Consider the following 15,684-nt stretch of genomic DNA (forward strand, 5'->3'; position numbering starts at 1 on the left):
CTCACTCTTCTTTCTTCTTTTCTCTCACTGTATCCTCCCTCACTCTTCTCTCTTCCTTTCTCTCACTTTATCCTCCCTCACTCTTCTCTCTTCCTTTCTCTCACTGTATCCTCCCTCACTCTTCTCTCTTCTTTTCTCTCACTTTATCCTCCCTCACTCTTCTCTCTTCCTTTCTCTCACTGTATCCTCCCTCACTCTTCTCTCTCCTTTTCTCTCACTTTATCCTCCCTCACTCTTCTCTCTTCCTTTCTCTCACTGTATCCTCCCTCACTCTTCTCTCTTCTTTTCTCTCACTTTATCCTCCCTCACTCTTCTCTCTTCCTTTCTCTCACTGTATCCTCCCTCACTCTTCTCTCTTCTTTTCTCTCACTGTATCCTCCCTCACTCTTCTCTTTTCTTTTCTCTCACTTTATCCTTCCTCACTCTTCTCTCTTCCTTTCTCTCACTGTATCCTCCCTCACTCTTCTCTCTTCTTTTCTCTTACTGTATCCTCCCTCACTCTTCTCTCTTCTTTTCTCTCACTGTATCCTCCCTCACTCTTCTCTCTTCTTTTCTCTCACTTTATCCTCCCTCACTCTTCTCTCTTCCTTTCTCTCACTGTATCCTCCCTCACTCTTCTCTCTTCTTTTCTCTCACTTTATCCTCCCTCACTCTTCTCTCTTCTTTTCTCTCACTTTATCCTCCCTCACTCTTCTCTTTTCTTTTCTCTCACTGTATCCTCCCTCACTCTTCTCTCTTCTTTTCTCTCACTGTATCCTCCCTCACTCTTCTCTCTTCTTTTCTCTCACTGTATCCTCCCTCACTCTTCTCTCTTCCTTTCTCTCACTGTATCCTCCCTCACTCTTCTCTCTTCTTTTCTCTCACTTTATCCTCCCTCACTCTTCTCTCTTCCTTTCTCTCACTGTATCCTCCCTCACTCTTCTCTCTTCTTTTCTCTTACTGTATCCTCCCTCACTCTTCTCTCTTCTTTTCTCTCACTGTATCCTCCCTCACTCTTCTCTCTTCTTTTCTCTCACTTTATCCTCCCTCACTCTTCTCTCTTCCTTTCTCTCACTGTATCCTCCCTCACTCTTCTCTCTTCTTTTCTCTCACTTTATCCTCCCTCACTCTTCTCTCTTCTTTTCTCTCACTTTATCCTCCCTCACTCTTCTCTTTTCTTTTCTCTCACTGTATCCTCCCTCACTCTTCTCTCTTCTTTTCTCTCACTGTATCCTCCCTCACTCTTCTCTCTTCTTTTCTCTCACTGTATCCTCCCTCACTCTTCTCTCTTCTTTTCTCTCACTTTATCCTCCCTCACTCTTCTCTCTTCCTTTCTCTCACTGTATCCTCCCTCACTCTTCTCTCTTCTTTTCTCTCACTTTATCCTCCCTCACTCTTCTCTCTTCCTTTCTCTCACTGTATCCTCCCTCACTCTTCTCTTTTCTTTTCTCTCACTGTATCCTCCCTCACTCTTCTCTTTTCTTTTCTCTCACTTTATCCTCCCTCACTCTTTTCTTTTCTCTCACTGTATCCTCCCTCACTCTTCTCTTTTATTTTCTCTCACTTTATCCTCCCTTACTCTTCTCTCTTCTTTTCTCTCACTTTATCCTCCCTCACTCTTCTCTTTTCTTTTCTCTCACTTTATCCTCCCTCACTCTTCTCTTTTCTTTTCTCTCACTGTATCCTCCCTCACTCTTCTCTCTTCTTTTCTCTCACTTTATCCTCCCTCACTCTTCTCTCTTCTTTTCTCTCACTGTATCCTCCCTCACTCTTCTCTCTTCTTTTCTCTCACTGTATCCTCCCTCACTCTTCTCTCTTCTTTTCTCTCACTTTATCCTCCCTCACTCTTCTCTCTTCTTTTCTCTCACTGTATCCTCCCTCACTCTTCTCTTTTCTTTTCTCTCACTGTATCCTCCCTCACTCTTCTCTCTTCTTTTCTCTCACTTTATCCTCCCTCACTCTTCTCTGTTCCTTTCTCTCACTGTATCCTCCCTCACTCTTCTCTTTTCTTTTCTCTCACTGTATCCTCCCTCACTCTTCTCTTTTCTTTTCTCTCACTTTATCCTCCCTCACTCTTCTCTTTTCTTTTCTCTCACTTTATCCTCCCTCACTCTTCTCTTTTCTTCTCTCTCACTGTATCCTCCCTCACTCTTCTCTCTTCTTTTCTCTCACTGTATCCTCCCTCACTCTTCTCTCTTCTTTTCTCTCACTGTATCCTCCCTCACTCTTCTCTCTTCTTTTCTCTCACTGTATCCTCCCTCACTCTTCTCTCTTCCTTTCTCTCACTGTATCCTCCCTCACTCTTCTCTCTTCTTTTCTCTCACTTTATCCTCCCTCACTCTTCTCTTTTCTTTTCTCTCACTGTCTCTTCACTCATTGTTGAGTTTTTCTTTTCTCACACACACACACACACACACACACACACACACACACACACACACACACACACACACAGACACACACACACACACACACACACACACACACACACACACACACACACACACACACAGACACACACACACATACACACTTGAACACACACATACACACTTGAACACACACACACACTCACACACACACATACAAGAGACAGTGAGAGAAAAGAAAAGAGAAGAGTGAGGGAGGATACAGTGAGAGAAAAGAAGAGAGAAGAGTGAGGGAGGATACAGTGAGAGAAGGGGGCGACATAGCTCAGATGGTAGAGTGGTTGCCTGCAGTCCAAAAGGTTGCAGGTTCAATCCCAGCTCCAGACAAGCTTGTGTCGTTGTGTCCCTGAAGACACTTCACCCTGATTGCTCCTGATGGTGAACTTGGCGCAAGTGTGCAGGTGTGCAGGTGTGCAGGTGTGCAGGTGTACAGCCTACAGCCTACTCCCATCAGTGTGTGAATGGTTGAATTTCCCCTCGCGGGACTAATAAGGGATTCTAAAAAAAAAAAAAAAAAAAGCTTGAGTTCAGCATTATTTAACACACTCACACACACTCACATACATACTTGAACACACACACACACACTCACACACACTCACATACATACTTGAACACACACACACACACACACACACTTCAGTCCAACAGTGACGATGCTCTTCTCCAGACTAACCATCTGACCTCTGTGTCTCTGAAGGTGCGAGAAGGTCTGGATCAGATCAGTAACTTCCTGTCGTCTCACGCCAGAGAAGTCGTCTTCCTGGACTTCAACCACTTCTACGGCGTCCAGAACCTGCACCATGAGAAGCTGGTGTCCATGTTGAAGGAGGTGTTTGGAGACAAGCTGTGCCCAGTGGTCTTCGCTCAGGAGGTGAAGAACAAATCCATCCCTCGTGTGAAGGTCAAAGGTTTATGTTCAAGACTAACGTCACGCTTCAGACAAATGTACGAAAATAACACTTTTGACAAACTTCATACAAAAGCCACAAACAAGCAGGAATATATATATTTGTATATAATATACAGTATATATATATATATATATATATATATATATATATATATATATATTAGTAAATAGTTGAAGATTCCAGGATTCTGTTTTTTTTTGTTTCCCTCAGAAGCTGTAGTTAGAAGCCACAGCACAGTGGAGCAGACGAGTGAGTTGTAAGACCATCAGGGATCTTTAGTACAGGACCTCAGGGACGAGAGACCAGGACCTCAGGGACGAGAGACCAGGACCTCGGGGACGAGAGACCAGGACCTCGGGGACGAGAGACCAGGACCTCAGGACGAGAGACCAGGACCTCAGGGACGAGAGACCAGGACCTCGGGGACGAGAGACCAGGACCTCGGGGACGAGAGACCAGGACCTCGGGGACGAGAGACCAGGACCTCGGGGACGAGAGACCAGGACCTCGGGGACGAGAGACCAGGACCTCGGGGACGAGAGACCAGGACCTCAGGGACGAGAGACCAGGACCTCGGGGACGAGAGACCAGGACCTTAGGGACGAGACAAGGCACCAGAGGAATCTTGATCTCGGTCGACCCTCTCGGTCTGATGTGGAGTCGAGGGGGAGCCCAAGGAAAAGAGGCTGTAGCTTCAAGAAGATGCCAAATCTGCCTCCAGGACCTGGAGGTGGACTCGGGACCAGAGTCAGACACGTGTCTCTAGACCTGCCTCCACAGTCTTCCTGGCAGCAGAAGGAAGTGTCTTTGTAGAACAGCCCACCACAGTGAGGGTCATCTTCACGCCCCGGGAGGTCGCTCACAAAGTTGATGGATATGTGGGTCCAGGGTCAAGGGTAAGAGACAGTAAAATAACCACTCAACCACTGCAGCCAGATCCTCGAGTCCTCCAGCGTTGATGGTTCCTGATCCACCACGAGGCGACGAGTCTGCAGTAGAACCACAGAGATGGAGATTTTGATACAGTCTGACCTTCGGGGTCGTACGGCTCCAGCGGCAGCGTCTGAAGTGTCCTCCTCAACCATGGCTGAAGGACGGGGTCTGGTCGGTGGAGGATCATGTATGAGGTGAAGTGCTGTCTGAGGTCAAGAACCTCCTCAAGATCCACGTGAAGGTTGAAGGAAGCAGCTTCGACCAGAGCTTCGATGAGATAGAAGAGACCCTGAAGAGACCCTGGTCTGGACCTGGTCTGGACCTGGTGCTGAGTGAGGTCTTCTGGTGTATCATGGAGAAGAATCCCAGATGTTCATGTCTGAGGGATTCCTTCACTGATCAAAAGACTGAAAAGACGTGATGTTCCAGATACACTGTGACACCGAGAGCAACCATAGCAGGACGTTTTTATATTTTATGAATAAATATGTTTATCAAATGAATAAAACTAACTTTTGACGGATCTTAAAAAAAGTAATCAAAGTCCTGTGTTGGTTCAGATGTTCTTGTCTTCATCTTGTTGCTGGAGAACTTCAAACCTTCATCGTCCTCAGGTGACGCTGCAGTATCTTTGGGAGAAGGACTTCCAGGTCCTGGTCTTCTACCATCACCCCATGGCTCTGGAGGTTCCCTTCCTGTGGCCGGGCCAGATGATGCCGGCGCCGTGGGCCAACACCACCGACCCGGAGAAGCTGGTCCAGTTCCTGCAGACGTCAGTCACGGAGCGCAGGTGAGGTTAGTTAGGTTGGTTTAGGTTAGGTTGGTTTAGGTTAGGTTGGGTTAGGTTAGTTAGTTAGTTAGTTAGTTAGTTAGTTAGTTAGATGGTTGGTTAGGTTAGTTAGTTAGTTAGTTAGTTAGTTAGGTAGGTAGGTTAGTTAGGTTTGGTTAGGTTAGTTAGTTAGATGGTTAGTTAGGTTAGGTTAGATTTGTTTAGTTAGGTTAGGTTAGGTTAGTTAGGTTTGGTTAGTTAGTTAGTTAGTTAGATAGTTAGTTAGGTTAGGTTAGATTTGTTTAGTTAGGTTAGGTTAGGTTAGTTAGGTTTGGTTAGGTTAGTTAGTTACTTAGTTAGGTTAGGTTAGGTTAGGTTTGACTAGGTTAGTTAGTTAGGTTAGGTTAGCTGAAGATACAAGAACACGACCAACAAAATGAAAACACACTAAACCATAAATCAGTCTGTATGTGTGTGTCTGTGTGTGTCTGTGTGTGTGTGTGTGTGTGTGTGTCTGTGTGTGTGTGTATGTCTGTGTGTGTCTGTGTGTCTGTGTGTGTGTGTCTGTGTGTGTGTGTGTGTGTGTGTGTGTGTGTGTGTGTGTGTGTGAGCTTTATTTATGAAAGTGTAGTTTCTAGAGTTTGTGTTTTACTCACGAGTCACACGATGATGTCAGAGAAACAACTTTTAGGCTCTAATAGAACAAAATCTCTCAAAGAACTTTGTTTATTTTCAAGATTATCATCTAAACTATGTTTACTTGACGTTTAGAGGAAAATGTATTATTTTATTTATTTATTATTAAATCTTATTTTCATTCTTTTTGGTTTGTTGTGTTTCTGTCATGGTTACATGTCTGTGCTGAAGTGTGCGATCAATAAAGTTCAATGAAATGTTGTTTGAAGATAAAAGTGTTAAAACCTGTTGCAGGAGGAAAGGAACGTTCTTCGTGTCTCAAGTGGTTCTGACGCCTAAAGCCTCCACTGTCATGAAGGGGGTCGGCAGTGGACTGAGAGAGACCATCACAGAGAGGTGTGTGTGTGTGTGTGTGTGTGTGTGTGTGTGTGTGTGTGTGTGTGTGTGTGTGTGTGTGTGTGTGTGTGTGTGTGTGTGTGTGTGTGTGTGTGTGTGTGTGTGTGTGTGTGTGTGTGTGTGTGTGTGTGTGTGTGTGTGTGTGTGTGTGTGTGTGTGTGTGTGTGTGTGTGTGTGTGTGTGTGTGTGTGTGTGTGTGTGTGTGTGTGTGTGTGTGTGTGTGTGAGTGAGTGAGTGAGTGAGTGAGTGAGTGAGTGAGTGAGTGAGTGAGTGAGTGAGTGAGTGAGTGAGTGAGTGAGTGAGTGAGTGAGTGAGTGAGTGAGTGAGGGGGGGTGTGTGTGTGTGAGTGTCTGCTGTGACTCCTGCTCTGACTCCTGCTGTGACTCCTGCTCTGACTCCTGCTCTGACTCCTGCTGTGACTCCTGCTCTGACTCCTGCTGTGACTCCTGCTGTGACTCCTGCTGTGACTCCTGCTGTGACTCCTGCTGTGCCTCCTGCTGTGACTCCTGCTCTGACTCCTGCTGTGACTCCTGCTCTGACTCCTGCTGTGACTCCTGCTCTGACTCCTGCTGTGCCTCCTGCTGTGACTCCTGCTGTGACTCCTGCTGTGACTCCTGCTGTGACTCCTGCTCTGACTCCTGCTGTGCCTCCTGCTCTGACTCCTGCTCTGACTCCTGCTCTGACTCCTGCTGTGACTCCTGCTGTGACTCCTGCTGTGACTCCTGCTCTGACTCCTGCTGTGCCTCCTGCTCTGACTCCTGCTCTGACTCCTGCTCTGACTCCTGCTGTGACTCCTGCTGTGACTCCTGCTCTGACTCCTGCTCTGACTCCTGCTGTGACTCCTGCTCTGACTCCTGCTGTGACTCCTGCTGTGCCTCCTGCTGTGCCTCCTGCTGTGACTCCTGCTGTGACTCCTGCTCTGACTCCTGCTGTGACTCCTGCTATGACTCCTGCTCTGACTCCTGCTATGACTCCTGCTCTGACTCTGACTCCTGCTCTGACTCCTGCTCTGACTCCTGCTCTGACTCCTGCTGTGACTCCTGCTGTGCCTCCTGCTGTGCCTCCTGCTGTGACTCCTGCTGTGACTCCTGCTGTGACTCCTGCTCTGACTCCTGCTGTGCCTCCTGCTGTGACTCCTGCTGTGACTCCTGCTCTGACTCCTGCTGTGACTCCTGCTGTGACTCCTGCTGTGCCTCCTGCTGTGACTCCTGCTGTGACTCCTGCTCTGACTCCTGCTGTGACTCCTGCTATGACTCCTGCTCTGACTCTGACTCCTGCTCTGACTCCTGCTGTGACTCCTGCTCTGACTCCTGCTGTGACTCCTGCTATGACTCCTGCTCTGACTCTGACTCCTGCTCTGACTCCTGCTGGTCCTCCTGCTGTGCCTCCTGCTGGTCCTCCTGCTGTGACTCCTGCTGGTCCTCCTCAGAGCTCTCCCCGGGATGATGCAGTGGATCCGGGCTCAGAGACCGGGCGAGAACGGCATCAACATCATCACGGCTGACTTCGTGGAACTGGGCGAGTTCATCAGCGCCGTCATCACCCTCAACTACCACCTGGACGAGGAGGACGACGACGCCACCTGAGGTCGAGGGTCGAGGGTCAAGGGTCGAGTCCGTGGTTCATCAAACCTGCGTTTCTGTCACGAGACGTTTGTCTCTGAAGGAGGAAAGTTTTCTTTCATGTGGAGGTTCCAGAGTCAAGAGTTTCTTCTGGTTTTATCTTCAGGAGCTTCTTCAGGGTTCTTCGCCGCATGTTCTTGATCAGTTCTTCTTCTTATATTCTTCGTCTTTTCCTTCTTTTCTTCTTCTTATACTTTTTCTTCACCTTCTTCTTCTTCTTCTTCAAAGGATGGTTTGACAATAATACACTCACCTGTCAATCAAGTCTTCTCTCCCACTGATAGTTTCCATCCGTCAGCTGACGTCTCTGTTTAGATCCTCGACTGAACCTTTTGTTTGGACTGTTGCTGCACACCTGTTGCTGCACACCTGTTGCTGCACACCTGTTGCTGCACACCTGTTGCTGCACACCTGTTGCTGCACACCTGTTGCTGCACACCTGTTGCTGCACACCTGTTGCTGCACACCTGTTGCTGCACATCTGTTGCTGCACACCTGTTGCTGCACACCTGTTGCTGCACACCTGTTCTCTGCTGGATCAATATTTCCTCCCACGACCAGATCAATAATCCTGATCAGATCTGCTGTTTTATTCTTGTGACGTGTGAATTGTTTGAATCCAGATGAAGTGAGATTGTGTTGATTGTGATGATTGTGTTGATTGTGATGATTGTGTTGATTGTGATGATTGTGACGTCGTCTGTGAATCTGAATGTGTATTTTTGAAACATTTGATTCTATTGTTGAGCTTCGACAACATCATAACATCATAACATCACTACATTATAACATCATGACATCATTACATCACGACATCATTACATCATTACATCACGACATCATTACATCACGACATCATTACATCATGACATCATTACATCACGACATCATTACATCATTACATCACGACATCATTACATCACGACATCATTACATCATAACATCACTACATCATCACATCACGACATCATTACATCATGGCGTCATGATGTCATGACATCACAACATCACAACATCATTACATCATTACATCACGGCATCATTACATCATTACATCACGACATCATTACATCATTACATCACGACATCATGACATCATTACATCATTACATCATTACATCATTACATCATTACATCATTACATCACGACATCATTACATCATTACATCACGACATCATTACATCACGGCATCATTACATCATTACATCACGACATCATTACATCATTACATCACGACATCATTACATCATTACATCACGACATCATTACATCACGACATCATTACATCACGGCATCATTACATCATTACATCACGACATCATTACATCATTACATCACGACATCATGACATCATTACATCATTACATCATTACATCATTACATCACGACATCATTACATCATTACATCACGACATCATTACATCACGGCATCATTACATCATTACATCACGACATCATTACATCACGACATCATTACATCACGACATCATTACATCACGGCATCATTACATCATTACATCACGACATCATTACATCACGACATCATTACATCACGACATCATTACATCACGGCATCATTACATCATTACATCACGACATCATTACATCACGGCATCATTACATCACGACATCACGACATCATTACATCACGACATCATTACATCATTACATCATTACATCACGACATCATTACATCACAACATCATTACATCATGACGTCATTACATCACGACATCATGACATCATTACATCACGACATCATGACATCATTACATCACGACATCATTACATCATTACATCATTACATCACGACATCATTACATCATTACATCACGACATCATTACATCACAACATCATTACATCATTACATCACGACATCATTACATCACGGCATCATTACATCACAACATCATTACATCATTACATCACGACATCATTACATCATTACATCATTACATCACGACATCATTACATCACAACATCATTACATCATGACGTCATTACATCACGACATCATGACATCATTACATCACGACATCATGACATCATTACATCACGACATCATTACATCATTACATCAAGACATCATTACATCATTACATCACGACATCATTACATCACAACATCATTACATCATTACATCACGACATCATTACATCACGGCATCATTACATCACAACATCATTACATCATTACATCACGACATCATTACATCACGGCATCATTACATCACAACATCATTACATCATTACATCACGACATCATTACATCATTACATCATTACATCACGACATCATTACATCATTACATCACGACATCATGACATCATTACATCATGACATCATTACATCACGACATCATGGCATCATTACATCATTACATCATTACATCACGACATCATTACTTAATGACATCATTACATCACGACATCATGACATCATTACATCATGACATCATTACATCACGACATCATGGCATCATTACATCATTACATCATTACATCACGACATCATTACATCATGACATCATTACATCACGACATCACGACATCATTACATCATTACATCATTACATCACGACATCATTACATCACGACATCATTACATCACAACATCATTACATCATTACATCACGACATCATTACATCACGGCATCATTACATCATTACATCACGACATCATTACATCATTACATCACGACATCATTACATCACGGCATCATTACATCATTACATCACGACATCATTACATCATTACATCATTACATCACGACATCATTACATCATTACATCACGACATCATGACATCATTACATCATGACATCATTACATCACGACATCATGGCATCATTACATCATTACATCATTACATCACGACATCATTACTTAATGACATCATTACATCACGACATCATGACATCATTACATCATGACATCATTACATCACGACATCATGGCATCATTACATCATTACATCATTACATCACGACATCATTACATCATGACATCATTACATCACGACATCACGACATCATTACATCATTACATCATTACATCACGACATCATTACATCATGACATCATTACATCACAACATCATGACATCATTACATCATGACATCATTACATCACGACATCATGGCATCATTACATCACGACATCATGACATCATTACATCACGACATCACGACATCATGACATCATGACATCATTACATCACGACATCATGACATCATTACATCACGACATCATTACATCATTACATCATTACATCACGACATCATTACATCATTACATCATTACATCATGACATCATTACATCATTACATCATTACATCACGACATCATTACATCATGACATCATTACATCACGACATCATTACATCATTACATCATTACATCACGACATCATTACATCATGACATCATTACATCACGACATCATGACATCATTACATCACGACATCATGACATTCACTTCCTAATGGTTGGTTTAGAAACGTTTTCTTCTTCAATCTTTCTCTGCAATAACAAACTTTCACATTCAATTTCTTCCTCTGTGTTTTGTGCTTCGAAGAGTTTCTTCTCATCTTTGGACAATGATGTGAACCTTCTGTCCTGAAGTGTAGATCAAGAAATGAACAGACGTTAACTCTTCATGAATGATTGACAGTTCTTAACTCTTCATGAATGATTGACAGTTCTTAACTCTTCATGAATGATTGACAGTTCTATACGAGTGTGTAGCGTGTGTTGTTCGTGCTGCAGTCACTGCATGATTCTTCACTTCATATCAACACGAGCAGGAAGTTAACTCTTCACTGATGCTTTACGTTTTTCTTCCATGTTTCTGTCACACTGACTGAGAAGGTCGTTTGTTTGTCGTCTTCCTGAGTTCATTGTTGTTTCTCGTGTCACGATGTCGTACAGAGTTTGACGTAAAGTGACCACGGAGAACCTTTTTCACGTCAGCATGTGGAAACATTTGAGCTTTTATTTTGAAATCCCCGAGTGTTCAGGAGGAAGAGCCTGAATATGATGTGGTTTTGTCCGACTGTTGTCGCTGCTGATTCATTATGGTTGTTGTAAACTTCTGACGTTGTCCTGATGATGATGCTGTTCAAAATAAAGCTACAAATGTGATGTCATTTCCTGTTGTTGTGTTTATTTAAGTCTAAGTGACAACATTTGAACAAACATTAACAACATTCTGTTACGATTTACTAAACAAAAGACCCAAGTGTGGAAGACGCTAGAATAACAGTGATTTTAATTAATTATTAATTAACAGGTGACGATAGTTTAATACAAAAGTCCACAAGGTGGTGCTAGTGCTCTACGAGTGCGTTACTCAGTTCAATCACAATAGTCCGTGAAGTCCAACAAATGTCAGAGAGAACGAGGCAGTCGGGACAACAATCGAGGCACAAGTACAAAGTAGAGATTTAGAACGTCAGGGTAAGATTGACCAGGAATCGATCTGTTGACGCTGACTGACAGGAGAGACTGGGCTTCATCCCTGGTGGTCTGATGCCTGATCGTCAGCAGCTGTGGATCTCGGGGAGAAAACTGTCGAGAGACAGTCGAGGGCAGTGACCGGAGACACATTCACGCTTTTAAAAATACTGTTTAGATTTATATTCACATGTGCTCCAAATATTCAGTTCATTTCAATAAATATTTATATCTCAAAGTTTAGTATTTTAGTATAATTGTTGTTGTCTTAAAAAAACTAAGACAAACATGAACACGAAAGATCAACCTTTTCAACTTGATGTTATTTATTTTCTTTTTCTGGTCTGATCTTCTTCCTCTTCTCAAGCAGACGAGTCTCCGTCAGGATCTTCAACTGAGTGTCTCACTAACGACTGAGCTCCTTATACTTGATGATCTACTGACTTCTTCAAGAAACATCTGTGTTTGATGATCTACTGACTCCTTCAAGAAACATGTGTGTTTGATGATCTACTGACTCCTTCAAGAAACATGTGTGTTTGATGATCTACTGACTCCTTCAAGAAACATGTGTGTTTGATGATCTACTGACTCCTTCAAGAAACATGTGTGTTTGATGATCTACTGACTCCTTCAAGAAACATCTGTGTTTGATGATCTACTGACTCCTTCAAGAAACATCTGTGTTTGATGATCTACTGACTCCTTCAAGAAACATGTGTGTTTGATGATCTACTGACTCCTTCAAGAAACATCTGTGTTTGATGATCTACTGACTCCTTCAAGAAACATGTGTTTGATGATCTACTGACTCCTTCAAGAAACATGTGTGTTTGATGATCTACTGACTCCTTCAAGAAACATCTGTGTTTGATGATCTACTGACTCCTTCAAGAAACATGTGTGTTTGATGATCTACTGACTCCTTCAAGAAACATCTGTGTTTGATGATCTACTGACTCCTTCAAGAAACATGTGTGTTTGATGATCTACTGACTCCTTCAAGAAACATCTGTGTTTGATGATCTACTGACTCCTTTAAGAAACATCTGTGTTTGATGATCTACTGACTCCTTCAAGAAACATGTGTGTTTGATGATCTACTGACTCCTTCAAGAAACATCTGTGTTTGATGATCTACTGACTCCTTCAAGAAACATGTGTGTTTGATGATCTACTGACTCCTTCAAGAAACATCAGTGTTTGATGATCTACTGACTCCTTTAAGAAACATCTGTGTTTGATGATCTACTGACTCCTTCAAGAAACATCAGTGTTTGATGATCTACTGACTCCTTTAAGAAACATGTGTGTTTGATGATCTACTGACTCCTTCAAGAAACATCTGTGTTTGATGATCTACTGACTCCTTCAAGAAACATCTGTGTTTGATGATCTACTGACTCCTTCAAGAAACATCTGTGTTTGATGATCTACTGACTCCTTCAAGAAACATCTGTGTTTGATGATCTACTGACTCCTTCAAGAAACATCTGTGTTTGATGATCTACTGACTCCTTCAAGAAACATCTGTGTTTGATGATCTACTGACTCCTTCAAGAAACATCTGTGTTTGATGATCTACTGACTCCTTCAAGAAACATGTGTGTTTGATGATCTACTGACTCCTTCAAGAAACATCTGTGTTTGATGATCTACTGACTCCTTCAAGAAACATGTGTGTTTGATGATCTACTGACTCCTTCAAGAAACATGTGTGTTTGATGATCTACTGACTCTTTCAAGAAACATCTGTGTTTGATGATCTACTGACTCCTTCAAGAAACATCTGTGTTTGATGATCTACTGACTCCTTCAAGACACATCTGTGTTTGATGATCTACTGACTCCTTCAAGAAACATCTGTGTTTGATGATCTACTGACTCCTTTAAGAAACATCTGTGTTTGATGATCTACTGACTCCTTCAAGAACCATCTGTGTTTGATGATCTACTGACTCCTTCAAGAAACATGTGTGTTTGATGATCTACTGACTCCTTCAAGAAACATCTCTGTGTTTGATGATCTACTGACTCCTTCAAGAAACATGTGTGTTTGATGATCTACTGACTCCTTCAAGAAACATGTGTGTTTGATGATCTACTGACTCCTTCAAGAAACATCTGTGTTTGATGATCTACTGACTCCTTCAAGAAACATGTGTGTTTGATGATCTACTGACTCCTTCAAGAAACATCTCTGTGTTTGATGATCTACTGACTCCTTTAAGAAACATCTGTGTTTGATGATCTACTGACTCCTTCAAGAAACATCTGTGTTTGATGATCTACTGACTCCTTCAAGAAACATCTGTGTTTGATGATCTACTGACTCCTTCAAGAAACATCTGTGTTTGATGATCTACTGACTCCTTCAAGAAACATGTGTGTTTGATGATCTACTGACTCCTTCAAGAAACATCTGTGTTTGATGATCTACTGACTCCTTCAAGAAACATCTGTGTTTGATGATCTACTGACTCCTTCAAGAATCTGAAGACATTGTTATTTGAGCTTTTCCTTGATTCTCTGAGAATCTTGTGTTTGTCTCAGTATTATCTTGATCTTTAAATTATATATTTTATTGAGTATTGTTTTGATTCAAGTTCTTTGTGACTCTGGTCTGGAAAAGTTCTACAAATATTACTTACACACTTATAATAAGGTGAGCACAGGTGAGGAGACACTAAAACCATAAATTCTGTTTGTTGATAGAACAAGTTTTTTAACTACAAGATGCCTTGAGTTTGAAATCCTCTTTGTGAAAATGTTTTTAAATCCTTGAACACATTTCTTCTTCTGAGAATCAACAGAACAAACAAGAATCAGTTTTGAGATCAAAGTTCACAAAAGAACCACCTGATGATCACCTCTAGGGAGATCAATGGCTCTCTGTCGCCCTCCAGCGGTTTTAAGTCAAAATCTAAGGAATTTTTGGGAAATAAATACAAACGAATGTTTAAATACAAATGATTTAAACGGTTGAAAGTTACTGAACTGACTATTAATGATAGTGTTTGAGTCACTTCATGGCTGTGGAGCGAGTTGACCAGGAGGTGGCGCTCGTGTAAATTATTTGGACAGAGGAACGAACAAGACTTTGGAGACAATTTTGTGAAAAACTAAAACTCAAACTTGTTATTGACTATCAATGATTTAACAAACAATGAGAGAAACACATGAATCACTGATTCAAGGAAGTTAAGATACTTTTAGATTTAATGCATAATTAACAACTTCTAGTGAGTAATAGTTATATGTTAAGATGTTTTTAGACCAGGGTCACAAAGAACTTTAACAAAACAATACACAGTTAAAATATATACGTTTTGGGTCAAAGGTCAATGACCTCCACTACTGCAAATATATATTGACCTTGATGTCAAGAAGATTTGACTTTAATTCCACAGCCATTCATTTTACAAACATTTACACAAATAATGATCCGTCAATGACTCGTTGATGAAGGTGAAGTGTTGGTGGAACCGATGTGGAAGATTTAGGGCTGATAGTGAACGATCGTCCAGTAAACAAAAGACTGATGGACAGAAGA

At 42.3% G+C, this 15,684-nt stretch overlaps 2 protein-coding genes across 2 annotated transcripts in view; one reads left to right on the top strand and one right to left on the bottom strand.

Annotated features, from left to right (window-relative positions):
• plcxd3 (phosphatidylinositol-specific phospholipase C, X domain containing 3) overlaps positions 1-9,209 on the top strand; it is a 19,757-nt gene extending 10,548 nt beyond the window's left edge. Inside the window, exons 3-6 of the mRNA XM_087779170.1 lie at positions 3,109-3,282; positions 4,870-5,045; positions 5,955-6,056; positions 7,486-9,209. Of these exons, the coding sequence (XP_087635296.1) occupies positions 3,109-3,282; positions 4,870-5,045; positions 5,955-6,056; positions 7,486-7,642 (609 nt within the window). The 3' untranslated portion in view covers positions 7,643-9,209. The remainder of the gene's footprint in view (positions 1-3,108; positions 3,283-4,869; positions 5,046-5,954; positions 6,057-7,485) is intronic.
• ghra (growth hormone receptor a) overlaps positions 1-15,684 on the bottom strand; it is a 191,421-nt gene that overhangs the window by 136,978 nt on the left and 38,759 nt on the right. The gene's annotated exons all lie outside the window — the stretch shown is intronic.

The sequence above is a fragment of the Callionymus lyra genome, chromosome 1 (assembly GCF_982586985.1).
Source record: "Callionymus lyra chromosome 1, fCalLyr1.hap1.1, whole genome shotgun sequence".
Classification (NCBI taxonomy): domain Eukaryota; kingdom Metazoa; phylum Chordata; class Actinopteri; order Syngnathiformes; family Callionymidae; genus Callionymus; species Callionymus lyra.